General features: G+C 47.9%; 1 protein-coding gene across 1 annotated transcript in view; it reads right to left on the minus strand.

Annotated features, from left to right (window-relative positions):
* Positions 1 to 19,658, minus strand: part of LOC8051197 (polycomb protein SCMH1) — a 74,362-nt gene that overhangs the window by 20,365 nt on the left and 34,339 nt on the right. The window contains exons 6-10 of the mRNA XM_029968273.4: positions 17,490 to 17,813; positions 14,983 to 15,226; positions 9,012 to 9,356; positions 3,198 to 3,398; positions 921 to 1,100 (exon numbers count right to left, since the gene is read on the minus strand). Of these exons, the coding sequence (XP_029824133.3) occupies positions 921 to 1,100; positions 3,198 to 3,398; positions 9,012 to 9,356; positions 14,983 to 15,226; positions 17,490 to 17,813 (1,294 nt within the window). The remainder of the gene's footprint in view (positions 1 to 920; positions 1,101 to 3,197; positions 3,399 to 9,011; positions 9,357 to 14,982; positions 15,227 to 17,489; positions 17,814 to 19,658) is intronic.

Below are 19,658 nucleotides of genomic sequence, written 5' to 3' on the forward strand. Positions count from 1 at the left end.
TCTTATCTCCTTGTGCCCGAAGCGCGACCCCGTAACCAAACTGCCCTGTGCAAAAAAAAAAAGAAGAAAAAAAGCACCTCTGTTTTTTTTTCTCTTAGTTCAATGTTTTTTTTTTTTTTTGGCGGCCTTTCACAAGCTGTTTTGTTCGCTTAGGCATTGCTTAGGCTCTCCACTTCTCTTTCTTACCTCCTTGCGCGCCCGCCCCGTGACCAATTAACCAAACTGCGCTGTGCAAAAAAAGAAAAAAAAGCTCCTCTTTGCTTTGTTTGTCTTAATTCCTTGTTTTTTTGTGTTTTTTTTTGCCGCCTTTGGCGAGCTGTTTTGTTTGCTTAGGTTTGCTTAGGGGAGGGCTTCTCCGGTTATCCTTCTAATCTCCTTGCACGCGGCGCGTGACCCCAAAATTCCAGACTGCGCAGTGCAAAAAAAAAAAAAGCTCCTCTCCATGTTTTTTTTTCTTGCTTCCCCTTGGACCTTTTTTTATTTTTTAGCACCTTTTGCAAGGCGTTTTGTTCGCCCACGCTGCCCATGCATTCGCGACGTTGGTGCACCAGGATAAAAAAAAGTGCATTCATTTGGCGCCCGTGAGGGGAGGGGTGCGTTTAATACGGGACTGACAAAAAAAGTCGAAATTTTGAGAGCCGACTTGGGGGGTGCGTTCATTACGCGAGTGCGTCCATTGTGCGAGTAAATACGGTAACTTGCGTTCTTCTAAGTTATAGCATTTCCTGCGCGAAATAAAAATTGTCACCGTAGCTTGGTGGCGTTGCAAGAGCGAGATGCTCGGGTTGTTGCGTCGCAGTGGAGAAACGCTATCCTAAAACTCTCTTGCGTAGCACGCTCTAATGCGAGCGCTAAAATTGTGCGCTTTATTCTAAAACTCCCTAATCTCCCAGGCATGATGCAGCTAAAGGGGTTCAAACCTCTGGGCTTGGTGGGGGCCTTGCTGGCACACTTGGTGCAGCCCCCTTCCAGGGGCTGGCTGGTGTAGAAGTTCTCGCAGCAGAGCAGCTCCTCAAACAGGTTCTCCAGGTAGTTCCAGAAGGAGGACACTTTGTCGATGGCGGGCAGCCGGCACGTGTGCAGGCGCCCGTCAATGTTGGCTGCAGGGCAAGAGGAGAGAGGCACGCCATTCATTTCCAGGCACTTCTTTGGCATGGGTGGATGGATGGACGGATGAATGCGACTAAACCAGCAGAATCGGAAGCCGACATGCACCACTCAGTCACTATTTTTAGTATTGGAAACTATAGCCACTGTTATTTGAAAACTACCGTAAAATACAGAACATCCTCCCATTCCACAATAAGTGCCCACCCTTGGATTTGTAACTTTGTGCTAGAACAGCCCGCCAACTGTAACGATAGGTATTGCATAATTCAAAATGTTTTACGCTACCACGATTTGCTTAATTCTAGCTCGTGTAACTATTTACACTTCAGTCCCAAATGTCCTTCCCCCTGCTGTAATGCCTCGTGGCACCCTGGGTACCCGAATAAACAAAATTTAGAGACTGGGAGGGCTCCTCGGTTAAGGGGGGACACTACACGGAGAAAAGGAATTCTGCAAAAAACATTGATTTTGAAAAATTACATATTTACATCCATCAAAATCCAGAGAGTGTTCCCAGAAATCTTCACTAGTTTACACTGCATAGTTAATTTTTTATAAATTATTTTCTGTCCACCGAAGCTAAAGAAAAGGTTGGGTTTGGAGCACTTGAAACACATTTTTCTCCGTTCCACTTTTTGGTATAAATTCCATTTTAGTCAATCTGTCGTTTGATAATGGCAATACAGGGAAGGCTCGTTCTTCACTTTTCCTGACTGAAATTTAATAAAGAGTGCACCTCTGGAGTTTGTTTGTCACTTTACAGACGTCTTTTATAAAAAATGTTGACATTTTCTCGGAGACACAAAAGACCAAAAAATTGACCAATTTTGCAGAAGAGAAAATTGATAGAAATCAATGACTTTTTACAAAAAAACTTTCCATAGGCGCACCATCTAGGCATTCTGCTAAATATCGAGCGAATAAAAATCTTGAATATTGTGATAGTTTTCCGACGATAGATTAACTAAACAATGTAGGGGTGTTGCTGATAGAAGCTGCCCTAATTTCCTTCCCAATTAACCGACAGACCTGAAATTTTGTTATGCACCCTCTAGCATGAGCACCGGCCTACCCTGTAAATTTCATTAATTATAAGCCAAGGGTTCAAAAGCTGACCCTCCCGGGGGTGTATACCCTTAAAGGGCAACTCCGCTTCTTTTCCAGTAGTGCAAAACTATATAGTTATCTTTGTTATCATCTACAAAACCCCCATGGCAAATATTACGACGGAATTCCGCCTAGAAGTTCATTAAAATCGCTGTCAAAGTTTGACAAGCACGAATCCGCTGGTTTTGGATGAGACGTGCGGGCCAGACAACACTGCCCGGCTGCATTTCCGCTTCCTCCAAATTCCTTCTCCCGGCACGTCCGCGACGTCATCAAACATGTACAGCTTCTTTTTTTTTTTTTTTTTTTTTCAATTTTGTTTTTTTTCCCGGGGAGAGCACGGGTGGCGCCAGCGCCGTGAAAGACGTGAGTGACGCGCTCGGCCGGCCCGGCGCTCGACTATTGATACTACTGATAAGCCGATCGCCTCGTTGAGCGCGGCTTGTGTTACATCGCATACTTTTGAACACCAAGTAAAAGGAGGAGAGGGAAGCTGCTTTTGTAAGAATTTTGAGTGACAGGTTAATCTTCTATAATCTTCTGGGAGGAGAATAGCGACGCCTGAGCTAATCCAGGAGGCACAAAGGAGGATCCTGATAAGAGGGGAGCTTCTTCTTCCCCTTGTATATCACGTGGGTGTACATGCTTAGTGATGCCGAAAATACAATGTTGTCCGGCTTTGCCACCGTTTCGGTTTCGGTTTGTGATCATGGCTAAAGTAGAATTACACGAAAAATATTTTATTTTTCGCGAAACAAAGGATCGGGGATTGTTTTTGAGTGCTTCAAAAAGCAAAATCGGCCACTATCTCAAAATTTTTGAAATTAAGCGGAGTTGCCCTTTAAGAAGAAAAAGTATGAGAACGCCACTCTACGGCACGGAGACAGGTCCGGCGTCTAAACGGAAACGGAGGTCGTCGGAAGAGGGGACGAACTCGACCCTCGTGTAAAAGATAGGCAGAGAGAGACGAGGAGCGTCACCGTTGATGATGACCTTGCCGTCGCCCTTGCGGAGCAGGTTGTAGACGTTCCTCTCGATGAGGGAGCAGTCCACGCATGCCTGCACGGCCTCTCGGAGCACCCGGTTCATGGAGCCCGGCCCCAGCTGCCGGGGCAGCTGCCCAATCTTCTGGGGGTCCAGGTAGGGCCCACATGAGCACTGGTGGTTGACAAAGACGCACACTGCGAGGACAACAGAGACGCGTCAGGACAGCTGACATGTGTAAGTTTTAAGAACACGTAAAGTTATACACTTCATTCATCCTCAAAACATTTTTTTTAGAATTCTGGAATGGGACACGTACGTAACAAAATAAACTACCTTTTCCCCCAAAACGATATTTAGTGGAATATTTATGCCCCGAGATTCATTTCAACAATTCTAAAACACAATCCTAGTATTTCAAAATCGATGTCTTGAAACAGGAGCATATCTTAGAATTGCACCTAACTCAAAATGAGCCTTACACAATGTGAACATTGTGCCCATTTATTTTTGCGCATGAAAGTTTATAAAACAAAATATTTGTCGGGAGATTGGTGTCACTTTAAGCCAACAGGGTAGCGAAGGCTACGGGCACGAGATCCACGGCTTTAAAACTTGCTTCTACGGAACTAGTTGTTCCACTACAAAAAAAAAAAAAAAATGACCGCATCTCCACGTGGTGAATGATGTTGATTGGGGCGAAGCTCTGGTGGTGCTGATGATACTGATTTTATTGTTCATAGGTAGTGCTGATTCTTTTTTATTGCTCATAGGTTGTGCTGAGTTCCGGGTTGCGTTTCGACTTCATTATTACTACTTTATGGTCGGTGAAATGCACAGCCAGTGGTTCTTCTAGCGGATCAGCTTGGATCCGCTAGAAGTCGTGGGAACGCATCTCTACCGCTTAAGTCAACGATCCATGCCAGAAAGAGAATGTGTGGTATGGAACGTGGTTATATAAGCATTTGAGCATTTGACCGCAGCACCCTCTCGTTTATAAACATTGAGTTAATGCATGCAAAGTTTAACGCGATTATATACGCATTTGACCGCAGCGCCCTCTCCTGCATAGACGTTGAGCGGCTACATGCAACGTTTCATCCATGATATCACCAGCTCTTGAGTTACTACCACATCTCAGAGCCCCCTACTCGTCCCGCAGTCGTGGCCGAGTGTGATTAAGGCAATGGACTAGAAATCCATTGGGGTCTTCCTGCACAGGTTCGAATCCTGTCGACTGTGCAAACATTTTTTCTTTTTATGTGAGCACGGATGCCGGACGAACGGACAAGGCTAGACCCTAAGGAGCTTCACCCCTAAAAACACTTCAACGCATACAGTGCGGGCTAGCTCACACCTGTGGCCTCTGTTGCCCCGTAAGTTTAGAAACGAGAGCAGCGCAGCATTTTCTTTGACCCTCACAAAACGAGTGTCAAATGCGAAAAAAGAACGAGGGGGCTGGAGTGCCACCACCGAGAAAAGGGGCACACACAGGCAGGAATTAAGTGAGCAGGGAGCAGGGCCCTAACCATGCCACTACCTCCTCGAAAATAGGGCACCTATTAAATTCCCTTCTTTGTAGACTCTTTCCGGAGTCTCTACGTTTTCAATTCCCCAATATCGTGAGGGGAAGGTACTCTCACAGTCACTCCAGACTTGGGTACTTTATGCTCGGTTCGTATTGTTTCTGCGACGACGGCCATTATTAGCTATGTTTCGCGGTGGATCCGGTGCGTGCACGGTGTACGGCGTGGCCTGGTAAATGTAGCTGGCAACAGCCGTGTCGCGGGGCACCGATGTCACGCGAAGCGTTTCCCTGATAAATTTAACAGGGTATCACGACATCAGGTGCAGCGTTTCCCCGCTAGATTTAGCGAAGGAATTTTACCGCTAAATAAACTTAGCAGAGAAGTCTCGAAGCTAAATTTTAAGGTGGAAATTGCCATGCCACGAGACGATGCAGTCTTTGATCATTTGCCAAATTTTTAACGGCGGTAGAGAATGACCGCGTGTGGAGAGAGCGTGCAGTGCCTCGGCTGTCACCTCGATTTATTTGCGAGGAGCCTACGATTCCTGCAAACGCTTTTCGAGTATTGTTTTCTAGTTACAAAAGCACCTCGACTGTAGCCGAGCCAGTGACAGTGGGTTCAATTGCGATGATTGGCAGGAGCTACGAGGCGGCGCGCCTTCATTGAGCCACTAACGAAGTCAAGTTCAACCGAGCTTGCCTGCCTTGGTAGAACAGAGTTGGTCTTTGGTAGCAAAGTACTTGCTCCGTTAGAATGATGGGGTGGGCATCTAGTAAACGTTTTAGCAAAGAAACATTGTGGGAAGAGACATGTTTAGGGGCTATGGAGCGGTCGTTACAACAATCCTGCCAGATTGCAGAACTTGAAAACAGACAGTGCTCCGTGACTCTACGAGAGCAGCCACCAATGGATGCTAATGGAAATGCAGTTTCCCCGATGTCACTCTTTTGTGCCTTCGTTTGACGCATTTTGATGCCCGACCTTATGCTCTAAAAGAAAGTGCTTCGATATGATTGCGTGACGCCACACTCAATTTTGCTCTGGTTTCAACTGGGACAAAAATGAAAGCCATTTACGACTCCTTGTAACACCGAATTAGAGTGCAACTCTTGAGGAGTAGGAGGGAAGGGTATTGAGGAAAGGGTATACCCCTCATTCCTCCTCCTCACCTCCTTACCTCCCTTCAAGCGGCGTCGCCGTCGGCGTAACTGTGAGGCCACGTGACCCTCGTGACCCTTGTGACCTCACGGGGGTCACGTGACGTGACGCGGGTCACGTGACCCCCCTTAGGACCCCCCTCAGGGGGTCACGTGACCCCGCAAAGATGTTCGGCACGGTGCTGTAACGTCACCATGCCGAAACATCACCGCAGTTACGGCAACGCCGCTCAAGCCAGAAATGGGTGCCTAAGAGCTGCGCTCTAAAAATTTGCACGATATTATCTTGGATCGGTTGAGCCTTAACACTGTTTGCAGCCCCCATCGGCCGTTGACATAACAACAGTCGAAACGCTCCGCCTAACCAGGGTATTACAGAGAATGGCTTCATTGACACAACACTAGCCGTTACTTAGCAATATTTTTCAGTAATGAAATGTCTCGAGCTCCATTATTTGCAATGATAATTCGTCAATGGCCTTAGCCATAAAAGTCGCAGAATGTGCTATAGGGCTGCGTTCCACAAGAAAAGTGACAAGTCATGCTTGATCGACACCCAGGTCAAGGCCATATAAGCAGTATAGCCCCATAATGGCTATATTGCTTACATGACCTCGACATCATGTCATGTGACACCCGACGATGTGTGATGCAGTGACGACACACACACACACACACACACACACACACACACACACACACACACACAAGCACACACAAACACACACACACGCCCAGATTATTTGCAACACATTCTGTGAGCCTCCGAGTTCACTGGATACGATGGAGACAGGCGTGAATTTTACATTTACATCCACTACAGTAATGTCTTGTTGATAGGAACACCTTTGTAATAGACAAAAATTCACAAATCTACCTCGTTTGTCTTCAAAAATGCCGTCCATATCGCGGGATATCAATATTCTTTCGCTTTGAGACATCGCCGTGCCGACGCATTCGCACATCTACCGTAAATTCCAGAGAGATGCCCCACCCCCGAAAGATAGCCCACCCATATTTTTGGCTTCATTTGCTATATTCTTTAGACATTGAAAGCTAGCCCACTCTTAGTAATATAGTGTTGGGATCAATGATGGCCTCGGCGTAAATGTGGCTAGTTTGCTATGGCTGGATATAAGCGAACGTTGCTGACTGGGAAATACAGTCATCTTTGCTTTGCTGCCCCTGCCACTATAAGAAGCTTGGAACGGGCACGACCTAAAAATAGCAATTTTTTAAAACTTTTTTTGATTGTACACTTAAAGGGATACTGAAGCGAAACTTGAAATACACCTATTATGGTCAGAAATAGGTTTAATACGATCAATGATACCCGTAAATCATAATCGCGCGTTTGTATTTTGAACGGATGGCTATATTTTTCACCCCGAGGGGCCCGATTGGGCACGCACTCAAAAATCAGCCATCGGAGAGCGCGATGCGTCTTGGGATATTGGGCGCGTTCGTGAAGTCACTTGTGCCAGACGGGAAAGGCTACGGCGTGGATGTTGTGGTTACGAGCGTTGACACTTGGTGGCGCGTCGACGATTTACGACCTGTGGACAACGTGGCCATTTGAGATGTGCAAGGACTGCCTGCACGCTGCACCACATCAAGTCAGCAACCACGGCACCACTAAAAAAACCAGCTCTGAGGCCGGATTCTCAAAGCGAACGACGAAAAAAGTGTGTACGACAAATTTGAGAGAAAACCCGTATTCTCGAAACTTTTGCGCAGGTTACGACAGAATCCTACGACAGCTCCGCAGCTGTCTTACGCACTTTGTACGATCAAATCAACATGGCCGACAGCCTTGCTCAGTTACTTGGTAGCGACGACCAACGGATAGTTATTTTTCTACGTGCTCTTCTCGTGCCTCCCGACTTCAACCAGCAAGAAAAAAGGAAGGAGCACTTGAAACAGACGACGACGATCAAGAACGCAGGATCCACAAACACCCGAGAAGAGCTACAATGGCTACGATTCTACCGACCAAGCGGGAAAGGCAGAATATAGTAGGCCTAGCAGCAACACCGACTCGGCGCACCGTTGCTCCGGCTGTCCTTGGCCAAGACCGTCTGCCCATGACCGGCTGGTCTGCTGAATGGAATATGCCCGCGTGACCCTTGTGGACCCTTCCCGGATGAATAGTTTGATCCCTGAACTAAATTTCAGAGGTCAATCTTTTCCCCTTGTCATCTCGATCTCCTTGTTTTTTGAGACAGCGGTGACGAACGCCGTCGTTGAAAAGGGACTCTCATTGATTCTATCTCCTTGTTTTGTGTGATATAGAGCTCAAATAAATGCCATACGGATTACCTTTGCAACACGGTATGTACGCTTTGTTATTAGTATGCCATTTTTATTCTGACACGACGCTACGTCACTGTCGGTAGCTATGCGATGTCGGTCCAACCTTTCTTTGCCGAGTGTCATGTCAGTATTGAGTTGCAATCGTAAAAGATCGGTCCAGAAGCGCTTACCGAAACGCGGTCTAACAGCGGATCCAGCACTTCGATCAAACGCGCGTGTCCGCTCCGAGTGTGAACAGGTATTTGCGTGGCTCTTGCTGACACACTTGTAGTTCAAACATATTTTTTTTTAACGTCGGCTCGCAGCTCGCAACTCGCAGCAACTAATACCGGCCGTGCCGGAAGCATGCTCGGGTTGTGTCGTGCAAAGAGCCGCAACGAGAACGGGCTCACTGCGGCCAACTACGCTTTGGCTTTCTCCGCCAAGGTTTTGCAAACGCGTTCAGGCCTAGGCTAATTCTGCCGGCACGCCGTATTGCCGCAGAACGGCGCTGCTCCTATGCCACAAGTGATGTCACGAGAACTTTCCCACCATCCACCAGATGTGAATTTGAAATCGTTTAATTAGGTTTAAAATTAGTTCTCCTGCGTTTTACAGCGCGATATTGATATTTCCGAGGTGGTGCCTGTCCCTAGCCCATATTTATGCAGAAAGATCGGCGCTAAAATTTCTTTTCCGTACCCCTTTAAAGTTAGCCCACTCCATATTTTTAGCCGATTTGCTCTTGATGTTAGCTGGGCTCTCTCTCGGTATTTTACGGTAGTCGGACCAAGACACGCATGCACACAGAGAAGCAGAGCCCCGCCCTCACCGGCCGGGTTCTGCTTGGCCACCGTACTCGTGTCTGGCTCCGTGACCAGCACGTGGGACGACTTGACCCGGGTCACGGGCGACTGCTCCTTGGCCCCGCCGCCCTCCCCCGGTGGAGACGCTGGGGACGCGCCGGCCGTTGAGAGTGCCGTGCGTGCCCTTGTCACCGTGGCCGCCGGCGTGGCGGGCGCCGCCTGCTGCGAGGGCGCACCCCCCACGGGGCCGGTTGTGGCACCCACGTTGCGGGGGGAGGGCACGCGTGGAGGCGGGGGAATGCTCGGGGAGCTGGCTGTGCCGGCCGCTCCGGCTGCGCCAGAGCTGCCTGGTCGCGTCTTGTACTTGGCCCCTGGAAGACGGGAAACAGCGTCTTTGGAATGGGCCACTTCAAGGTACAGAAGATTCCCTACTTCCCGGCAGAAGAAAAAAGAGGTACCGGAATGAGGCCGGAAAGGGGGTTGAAATTCTGTTTGGGCTTGGCGCCATCTTATGGCAGCCTGGAGAACGTGTGGAAGAAAAAGGACGGTTCCTCGAGCTCCCGTCGTGCTGCGCCATCTCATGGCATTTGTCAGAAATGGGGGCGAACCTTGCTCCCATTTTGCTCCACGGCTCCACTTGCTCCACGGCGAGGCGGCCCCATTTGGACACCTCTTTCTACTTCCACAGCGCTCTACTTCATTTTAAAGGGAGACTGACACCTCCCAAAATTTTTGTTTTATTTCGTGAAAGGTGATTCATTCTGGTGTCAGAAGACTACCCAATCAATCTTTTGCTATGGTGTCACATATATTTTTAATAAAGTCAAAATATCATGAGCCATTCCACTCTGGATGACCAGTGAAGCTGTTTAGCACACAACACAGACCCGCCCCGAGGTGCCGGAGGAAACTAGACAGACGCAACGGGACCGCCACCTTGGGAGAGCGGACGGAAAGGAAACTAGGCACGCAAGTGGTTGGAATGACAAAGAGAGGGCGGTGCGAACGTAGACATGGCTGACGTGGGTCACACAACAGCAAATCTTTAAGAAACCTTTATTATCTACCCAAGTCTATTGATCTTGAAAATGGTGACTACTGATAACTAATCTGCTGAATAGACCTATTGCTAAATTACCTAAGCACCAAGGAGAATGCAGAAAACGGTGTTCGACGTGTCGCACATGCCGGCATCTGCAGCAGTAACTGTTCTAAGGCAAAAGCCTAAAACAAATGGCACCTTGCACGCGCGTTCGTCAATGCTTTATTTTGGTTATTTACTTTGAATCTTTTATACGAGGAAGGCGTACGCGTGCACTGGTGCGAGCGTAGAGTTTTTAGTCACTGCACACAAAGAATCCACGGGTAAACAGCCATGCTGTAAAAACGCAACTGCTCAAAACCGAAACTGGACAGGGGAGAAAGAAGAAATATAGAGGAGAGAGTTGGCAGAAAACACTTAACTGTGCAAATTGTTTTTTTTTTTTTTTTTCAAACAACATATTTGTAGCTTTTTATAGAAGCTGCGAAAAATGGGTATCATACTTATTGTCTTTTTTTAGTATTATATGTGTGCCTTCGATGACCGATGACTAGTTATCTTTGGTGGTTGTGTCTAAACCATGGAAAACAGCATGTGACCATAGAGAAGAGAGTGAAAGCGACTCAAACTGGTCAGTTCTCGATCGGTGGTTTTCGGGTGGAAAGAAAACAAATTTCGAGCCGCATTTTGTGTTCTGGGTACATGGTTGGGCTCTCATCTGTCATGTACAAATAGTAACCTTGGCAACCATGAATACCCTGTCAGTGTCCCTTTAAGGCTGGTTCATTTAGCTGCGTTTGACCCCGATCGACTGTGGTACAGATGTTTGCGACGACTTATGACCATTGAATACGCCACGCACAGTGCTCAAAGTCAGGGGGATTTCCTGGGTTCTTGGACCCCCACCAAATTTGAAGGGTTGTCCGAGACACCCCACCATAGCTTTAGCACTGGTGAAGACACAATCATAAGTACACCACCTTGTAAACAAAAACGTAAGGATTTTGCTCATTCAAGTTCGGTTGAGCCCATCTCCAGAGAGAGAAAAACTATGTTGTGAGAAGCCATGTCAATTTCGTGTGGCACATAATGGCGTATGTTTTAATAACACTCTTAATTCTTCACGAGCAAAATAATCAAAAGTTACGTTGTTTGTCGCTTTTGTTTGCCGACAAACATGCTGGTTTACGCATATGTTTTAATCAAGTGGGTTTTGAGTACATCTAATAAAACCCCCCTTGCCCCCTTCCCTTTATCACAGTTTGTAGAGATCCCCCGCAACTTACGGGAGACTTTAAGCAGTGGCTGCGCCATCTATTGGGTAGCCCCAGAACGTTTCGGATACGCATATGTTTTACAAATCATTCTTCTGCCTCGAGCTCGAATTAACTCTGACAATGATATAAGAGACCGCTTCTAATAAGTAGTGCATAGAGGCGATCTCGCAAGTACTGCAAAGCCTTCTGTCTAGTATTAAAGGGGCACTGACACCCCAAAGGTCGTATTTTTTTTATTGTCTAAAACGATGCAAGTTGCAGTCATAACATGCCAAAAAAAAACGCATAACAAAAAAAAATTTTCCCGCGCGCGCGTGCGGGAAAATGTTTGTTGTTTGATTTTCCCGCCTCTCGCCTCCTCGCTTCTTTTGATTCGTGACGTCAAGAATCATGAAATTTAGAAGCTTTGTAGGCGACATTTCTCTAACATTTAATAACGGCAATCGTAAAACAAGTTTCTTAACGCGATTGCAAGCACTACGGCCCTTCTTTTTGAAATACCAAAAATCGAAGTTCGTTGTGGTGCCGTCTCCTGGATTTGTATCCTCCCACGGAAAACAGGCGACACCGCTCAAAACCGGTGCGCCGTCGCTCGCTCCTTTCCTCTTCGCTTTGGGTCGCCATGGCAACAGCAGGGAGTCGTGAAAGAAAGTGGACTCTCAGGACTCCGCAATATTTAACGTCAACGCACCGGCGCGGATCGCGCGGGAACTTCGAATTCGGCATTTGGAAGTCGTTTTTTTACTTCACAAATACTGAATTCCCAAATTTCGAATTTTGAGGGTAATGTCCCGGCATCGTTTTCAATCGTTTCGGATAATAAAAAAAATTATAATTTTGATGTGTCAGTGCCCCTTTAAGAGGGTCGAAAGGTTCTAAAGCAACATTATGAGATTGACTTGGTCGTGAAACTCTCGGGGAGAGTCGAACTTCCCTTCTACCCGTAAACTGCCATCCGAAGGCTACGATTCAAAACTGTATTCTTCGGAGACGCCACAGTGAAGCGACACCCAGGCACCGTGTTTTGAAACCTGCATGTTCTATAGGGTATGCCGTAGTTAGTATTGCAGCCATCCCCAAAAACGGTGGCACGTCGAATGACGTGAGGCAAATTTCACTCGAGGAAGCAGTGCCTATAGGCAGTTATGTAACTGAGTTAACCTATGCTGGATTGTGGCCAAAGCTACAGACAGCCACGTCTAGACAGGCCCAATCTTGAAAAATTATGTTGGGCAAATCAAAGCACCGTGGCAGCTGAGCATCCTCCTCTCAAAATGTGCCAGGAAATTCCACATGCACAACTACAGGGGAACTCCAATCACGCATCCTCAGCGAAACCCCTAGAGAAACGATGTATTACAGGCTCAAATTACATGACAGACGGTTATACGCATTCCCCCTCGTACGACAACCCAGGCGCATTGCAATGCTGTGAACCGACGAAACACAAACACGAAATTGCGCCGGCGGACGTATTCTTTTTTTTTGCCAAGAGGCTGCTCGTTCTTTGTTCAATCTCCTCTGCCAGCAGTGTGGCCATTACCGTATTTACCCGAAAATAGGTCGACCACGAAAATAGGTCGACCCCTATTTATTGAGCCCACCGCAAATAAAAAAAAAATAATTCAAATATAGGTCGACCTTTCTTTTTTTTTTTTTAAGGAACAGGGGAAAGTTAGGGCTAAAGAAACAAACCTTTATTTACAGCACTCTCAGCTAAATCACAGGGCGATGTCAAAAAAGCTTCGTCAGCTTGGTAGACATCCTCGCAAATTGGCAACAATACTTCACTGACAGCGTTGTAAAAGGAATGACGACAAGAAGAAACGAAAGAAGGTGGAGACGGGCGAGCGACGAAAGATCAAACACAAAGACGCGAGCAACGCTGCCAGCCTCGTGAGCAGCACGCGACCCGCCCAAAAAAACAAACTAAAATGCCTCCGGTTTTTTTTTTTTGTTTGGGCGTTTGCGAGGGAGAGAGGAATGGAGCGCATAGGAGGGCAAAGTGCAAAGTGCATGGCGCATCGCGTTCCTCTCCCTCGCCTTCCCCCTTGCCCAGCGAGGGGAACGCTACAGGCGTGATGGCGAAACTCGACGCCCGAGGTATGTGCGCGAGAGCCGTAGTCGGCGGCCACGGGCTGTCGGCTGCTGCTGCTTGGTTGTTTTTGTGCATCAAAAGCTTTTTGAAACAAGAAGCCGCGCGGCTCTACCGGGACGCCGGCTAGGTGATTGATAGCTCCATACCCTCGGTAGGGTTTCAAATTTTGGTTGCGAATTAGGTCGAAATTCTTTGGTCACGATTATAGGTCGACCCTTAATTTTTGACAAAATTTCCGAAAAAAAAAGGTCGACCTATATTCGAATAAATACGGTAGTTGCTTTCACCTCTTCCTTCCAATCGAGCCTTCCTTTGCTTTCGGGCTTTCCGGCAACGAGTTCCACTTTCCTCTAACACCTTGTGCTCTGCTCTCTCCATCTTTCTTTCCTTGACAATGAGATGCGACCACAACACACTAAAGAGGCGACAGGCCTCGGCGTGTTCTCTCGTTACGATTTCCGTGCGGGCTCCACAATTCGCATGCTCGCCTAACGAGGACATGCTGCACCCCCTTGGACATGGTTGCGAAGTGGGACATGCGCAGTACACGCCAACAAATGTCACGCAGGGAACAGCGGTGACTGACGCGCAAAGAAGCACGAGAAGCAGCACCATGATCGCCGCAGTGCCAGCAGTGTTTAGAATGCATCGTGGCTTCTGGACCCTGTCAAACTCCACAAATGTACTTAAGGGTGGCTCTGACCCCTAGAGATGCCCCCTCCCACGTTCTCTCCTGCTACGATTGTCTCGAGATGCCTTTTCCAACACTCCGAGAAGTAGAACCTTTGCTAAAGCTGGCCGTTGGTGGTGACGCCACGGACACCACCATCTTAAAATTGATCAACAAGGCCCAACAGATTCAACTGAGACAGGGGAGCTCAGTCGAGCTTGTACGTTATTAGTGGCCCAACGAGAGTTAAGGCTGGTCCAGACACCTGCATTCTGAACTCAACCGACTGTGCCCCAACCGCTTACAAGATGCTTATACGCCTAAGGCCCTTTCATGAGGCACCGTTTGCTTATGTTGCATTATGTTAGGAGAGCCTACATCCGCTTACGTCGAGGGTCATCGAAACATTTATGCTACGTATTGAAGGCCGATGCCCATGCAGCACTATCTGCCAGGCAGAAAAACTGCTCCCAGTTTCCTCCTCCGCACCCGAAACGCATGGGTCCAGAAGCTACTCCCTGCAGAAAGGAAAAGAGGTTTCACTCTTCCTGCTTGTTTGACAACCTTACAGCCCGGCAACCAATTCAAGGAGTAGCTTGGCACGCGACATACGAAGCATGAATATTCGGGTGATCCATAACGTAACGTAAGAAAGTGTAAGCAAATGCTCCTGCGTGAGTGGGTCCTTACCGTAGCAACTGATGGCAGTGTTACGCGTTGGAGCATAACGAAATAAAGTGCAACGGGCCTTGCGGTCACCACAAACGTCCGAACCAGCTTCTAGAACCGTCATAGAACTCTGACCGACCACGACGTGGCCAACGAACACTGCCAACGCCTCGACGGCGCCAAACGCGGCCACGCGTGGCCTCTCTCTTTCGGAGGGAGAGAGGGGGGGGGGGATGCGCACCCTTGTTTCCCGGTGGCTGCAGCGGGTGGCCCGAGCGGCGGCACCAGCCCACGGGGAAGATGTCCCGGGAGTCGTAGCGGCACCAGTAATCAAAGGCGCCCCTCCAGCCGTCGAAGGTGACGAAGATCATGTCATCCTTGACCGCCCCGACCGTGGCCGGGCAGATCAGGTGCGGGTTCTTGCGGTCCAGGGCCTCCAGTTTCATGCCCACCCGGAACTCGTTGGTCCTTGGGCTTGCCGGCTCCTGGGGGGGCCACCGGCATTTTATTTGTCTATTTAAAAAATACCGCCAGCTGCCCAATTGGCAACCAATCTGGTGGGTTAGGATTAGGTGAGGCAGGCGGAGCATGCGAGACGACCGAGGCTGAAGCCAGCGGTCTGCAGGTTGGCGGAGGATGCACACTCCAAGACGTTCTGCCCGCAGAAAGCCCCCCTTTATTCAAACTACATCACTTTTATAGGCAAGCCAAGAGGGCATTCACATACAGTTGTTACTGTGAAAAGTTATTAACTGTTGCACCCTCTACAGCTAAGGCAAGGGTGAACACTGCTTTGTAGACTGTACGAGTGAACTAGACAAAAAAATAAACCGTAAGTACTATCTACAACTGTGCACTGCACAAATGATATCCAATTCAACAGACACACTAATAGAAATGGTTAAAGGGCAACTCCGGCCAAAACTCAAAATGAAATAAATTACTGGTATCGCTGTAGTGACACAAAATACGACCCCCACCAAAATATTACAACCGTAGGACGCTGCATTCTCAACTAATGCCGATAACAAAAATGCGACCTGCCGCAAGCCGCTGCTCCTCAGCGGGCGGCCAGCAGGTTGTTGATCGCTAAAGCAAGATTGGGCCTTGACGTCCGTATCGTTCTCTTTTTTCCTCCGGTCTCGGTGTTGCGCGGAGTGCGCTTCTTTGAGCCGCTACCACCGCTACTTCAGCTTGTGATTGGCGTGTTTAGACGTTGCTTTTATCTGTAGCCCGTTTAGCTTCAATATAGACTTTTGTTTATTTGCTTGTGAGGACTTTAAGACTCGTTTTAGCGAGAAACTCGGTGCGCCCAAGACTGCCCAGCTGTTCCTCGAAAGATGCCGAGTGCAACTTGTAGCGCTGTGGGCTGCTCAAACAACCCGCTGTGCAACACGGAGGTGCTTTTTCACAAGTGTCCGACGGACCGGAAATTGGAGAAGGTGTGGGTAAACGCTGTTCGACGAGTGGACTTTGGACTTCAGCTTTTACGCGCCCGAGGAAAAAACAATGAAAAAACAGTCGTGTACAGCCCAGCACAAGTGTGTTCGGACGCCGCGGCCCGCGCCGGAGAGCCTCAAATCTTCGTGTCTGGGACTGGCCCGCAGCGCGAAAGCGAGAGGGCCCCCAGTACTGTACGTCACTGGCAGCGCGGCGCAAAGCAACGCCGCTCCATCCACGGAGCCCAAATGACAATTTAGGTCAAGCGACGAGTACGGAAGATCACACACACGGCGACAGCCGCCGAGTACGGCACCAAACGAGTTCACTTGTTTTTTAGTCACTAGCTTTTGGGTATAAGCGACGAGTACGGCATAGCACACGCACGGCGGTGGCCGCGGCGTACGGCACCGTACGAGTTCACGGGTTTTCCAGCCGCTAGCTTTTGGGTATACGCACTACCTCTTGCTACATATGCTCGATAACAACCACGCATACAGAATTTAAACAAAATCAGCTTACCTCCTATCTTTAGACGGCTAGCGCAACAGAGGTAGATGGCGCTCGACCTGCATACTCGTTGAACGAGAACGATCCTGACGTCACGTTCCCATAGCGGCTGATTTCCAGTGTCGCCGGGGCCTCGAGCGGCTAGTTTCGGTTTTGTTGGCCGCGCCCCAAACAAAGCATTCGGGCGTCGATATCTTTAAAACTACGCACAATAACGAGAAAAAAATTACACCTTGCAATTCAGGGATGCTGACTGCACTAAAAACAGTCATAATCCCAAAATCGCAAGTATGGACCGGAGTTGCCCTTTAAATGCAAAGGGAACACAACAAACAAAAGACTATGTGAAATATGGTTGGTTTTAAAGCTCTGGTTTTGATTGCACGCATGCTGCTCACTACACTGTCTCGCTCTTCATCGTGCAGCATAAATCCACCATCCCAAGGTGCGAGCCTATCAAAGGGTGACAAAGAAAAAAAAAAGTATGTGCTGAAGTATGAGACAAGGACATTATCTGCCTTATTCAATAGGAATACTCTTATCTCTGCCTTATAAGAGCCATAAAAACCACTCTTGTGCCGTTTCAAACCCGTCAACCACAGGATGGTGGGTTCAACCGTGTAGTTCACGGGCCCAACACTCGGGGTTCACGACTTCAATTCTAGAGTTGATGAGTTTAATGCTAGGAGTGATAGGTTCAACCGAGTTGATGGAATAAAACACACAAAATGGGAAGGGGGATGAAGGGCCCACGCAACTGTTAGGGTGCCCCAAAGAAAGAAGGGAAGGAGGCAGTACCTGCTTGAAGTAGGAGTCGAGGGCAATGTCCGCCTTGTTGAGGGTCTTGAGCAGGAACATGGGCCAGGAAGAGGCGTTCATGCGGAAGCCCAGCGGGGGCTGCAACATGCCCCCTGAGCGCTCGCAGTGGCCGATGGGGCGCACCTCCCCGGAGTCCACCAGGCGCCAGAAGTCGTTCTTGTTGTCGCCCCCGTCCAGGCGCAGGCGCAGTCGGGGGCCCTGCACCCCGACCACCGTCGCGATGCAGGTCGATGTCACGTTGCGGGGATCGAGGGCCTCCAGCTTCATGCCCGCACGGAACTCGTTTGTCGGGGGCTCCGTGTTCTGAAACCGTCGAGCAGACCTTATTATCACTGCAAGAACGCTTGCATCTCAATGAGGAGACATCTGAGTTTGAATATACCAGAAAGAACTCTCAAGTATCAGCTCTGAATAGATTTGAGTCCAGATACTGAAACACTGTAAACTGAATACCAAAACATTAAGTATGAATACTGGCAGTGAGCCTCAACACTGAAAACACTTGAGCCTCTAAACTGAAAACAAATGTGCTTGAATAGTGAGAATGCCTGAGCCTGAGCACAGAAAACATACAAGTCTGAATACTGAAAACAGTCCAAATGCTGAAACAATGAAACCCAAAAGTTGAAACTATAGGGTATCTAGTTTATCCTCTCTAGATGCTCCATGTTCTGTGATCCAGAGAGCAGGACAAATCTGTCAAATCACTTTGACATTAGAAAAATTGAGAAAATACCAATGATAAATAGCAAATTATATTAAAATATTGAAAGCTCACTGTATAGCTATCATGAACTAGCTAGAAGCCTTCAATTGAATCAAGATGAAGTCAATATTAGATTCGACAGGAATATGGTAGATAAAATATTGGAACTTAAATTGACCATGTATTAGATTTTTTTGTCAGTAAGCAGTGATGGTATCAGCATTTGAACTTTTGTAGCAGGTCCTGTAGCAGGCAAAATATTGGTTTGGAACAGCCAGTGAAGCTTTTCGAGCAGATGCCAACTTCTGTTGGCGTATCACCTGAAAATAAAAAAAAGTGATGCATCGCTAAATGAGTTCATCCTTGATAATGATTGAGGGTTTCTCCTTGATAGTGCATCATATTACTTATTACCTTTTGCAATAAGAATAGAGTGCAAAAGGAATGTAGAACCTTCTTTTTAGAAATAAGGCTCTAATCAGAGCAGGTCCCACTTTCCGTATAAACTCGTGTAAGGGCCGCACTACGTCTGTCCGATTTGAGGGCAAATTTTCGAGGTGCGGCCCGCCCATACACGGATTAAAAGAAAATTAAAAGAAAATATTTGTATCCACATTCCTAAATGAAAGTACATGAGCGCGCTCGGCTGCACTGGTCGGAAAAGCCTTCATTCCGGAATCCGGACTCAATTGTCAGTCGGATTTAATTAGCTTACATACTGCGCAGTACGCTTTTTTTTTTTTGCCGTACTTGGATAGCATGCGCGGCAACTTTCGGCTTGAATCCCGTATGACTGTTGAATTGGTACTTGCTCATAGCTCTCAAATTGCGCAAAAAGGCAGACAAATCATGACGCTTTGACACGAATCAATGAACAAAAGGAAACCTCCCCAGAGCGTACAGTGGCGTTTGGAAACCTGAGTGTATGCGCGAGCCGAGCCCGCTGAATCGCCATTCCTCGCGCTTGCCACGGAACCTGACATATCCTTTATCTTTTCTCAATGCCTTGCCTCAACATAAATGCACCCCAACAGTGCGGCCAACCACGATCCAGGTCGACAGCCTGGATCGTGGAGAGCAAATATCAAGGATGCAAACACATGCCGCTACGTGCTCGGGCGGTGGCTAGCGCCACCTAGCGATATATATTCATAGAAACATGGCATTACAGTCGGCGCGCCTCAAGAACAAGGTGGTGAGGCGCATACGCAAATAATTCCTGCAATTTTCTTTTTTTTTTGCAATACTTTGTTTTAAATACGGGGGTGCAGCTCTTAGACGGGTGCGGCCCTTACAAGCGATTATACGGTACAATGGGTACCAACAAAATGGTTGAAAAATGAATCGTAGTACAACTCTTCAGTTGGAATACAGACTACCCCTATAACTTTTACACCCGGCAATTTATTTAGCCTGGAAATATATTTTCTCTAAATTGCCAG

Source organism: Ixodes scapularis, unplaced genomic scaffold, assembly GCF_016920785.2.
Source record: "Ixodes scapularis isolate PalLabHiFi unplaced genomic scaffold, ASM1692078v2 PGA_scaffold2__306_contigs__length_199485367, whole genome shotgun sequence".
In the NCBI taxonomy this organism is placed as follows: Eukaryota; Metazoa; Arthropoda; class Arachnida; order Ixodida; family Ixodidae; genus Ixodes; species Ixodes scapularis.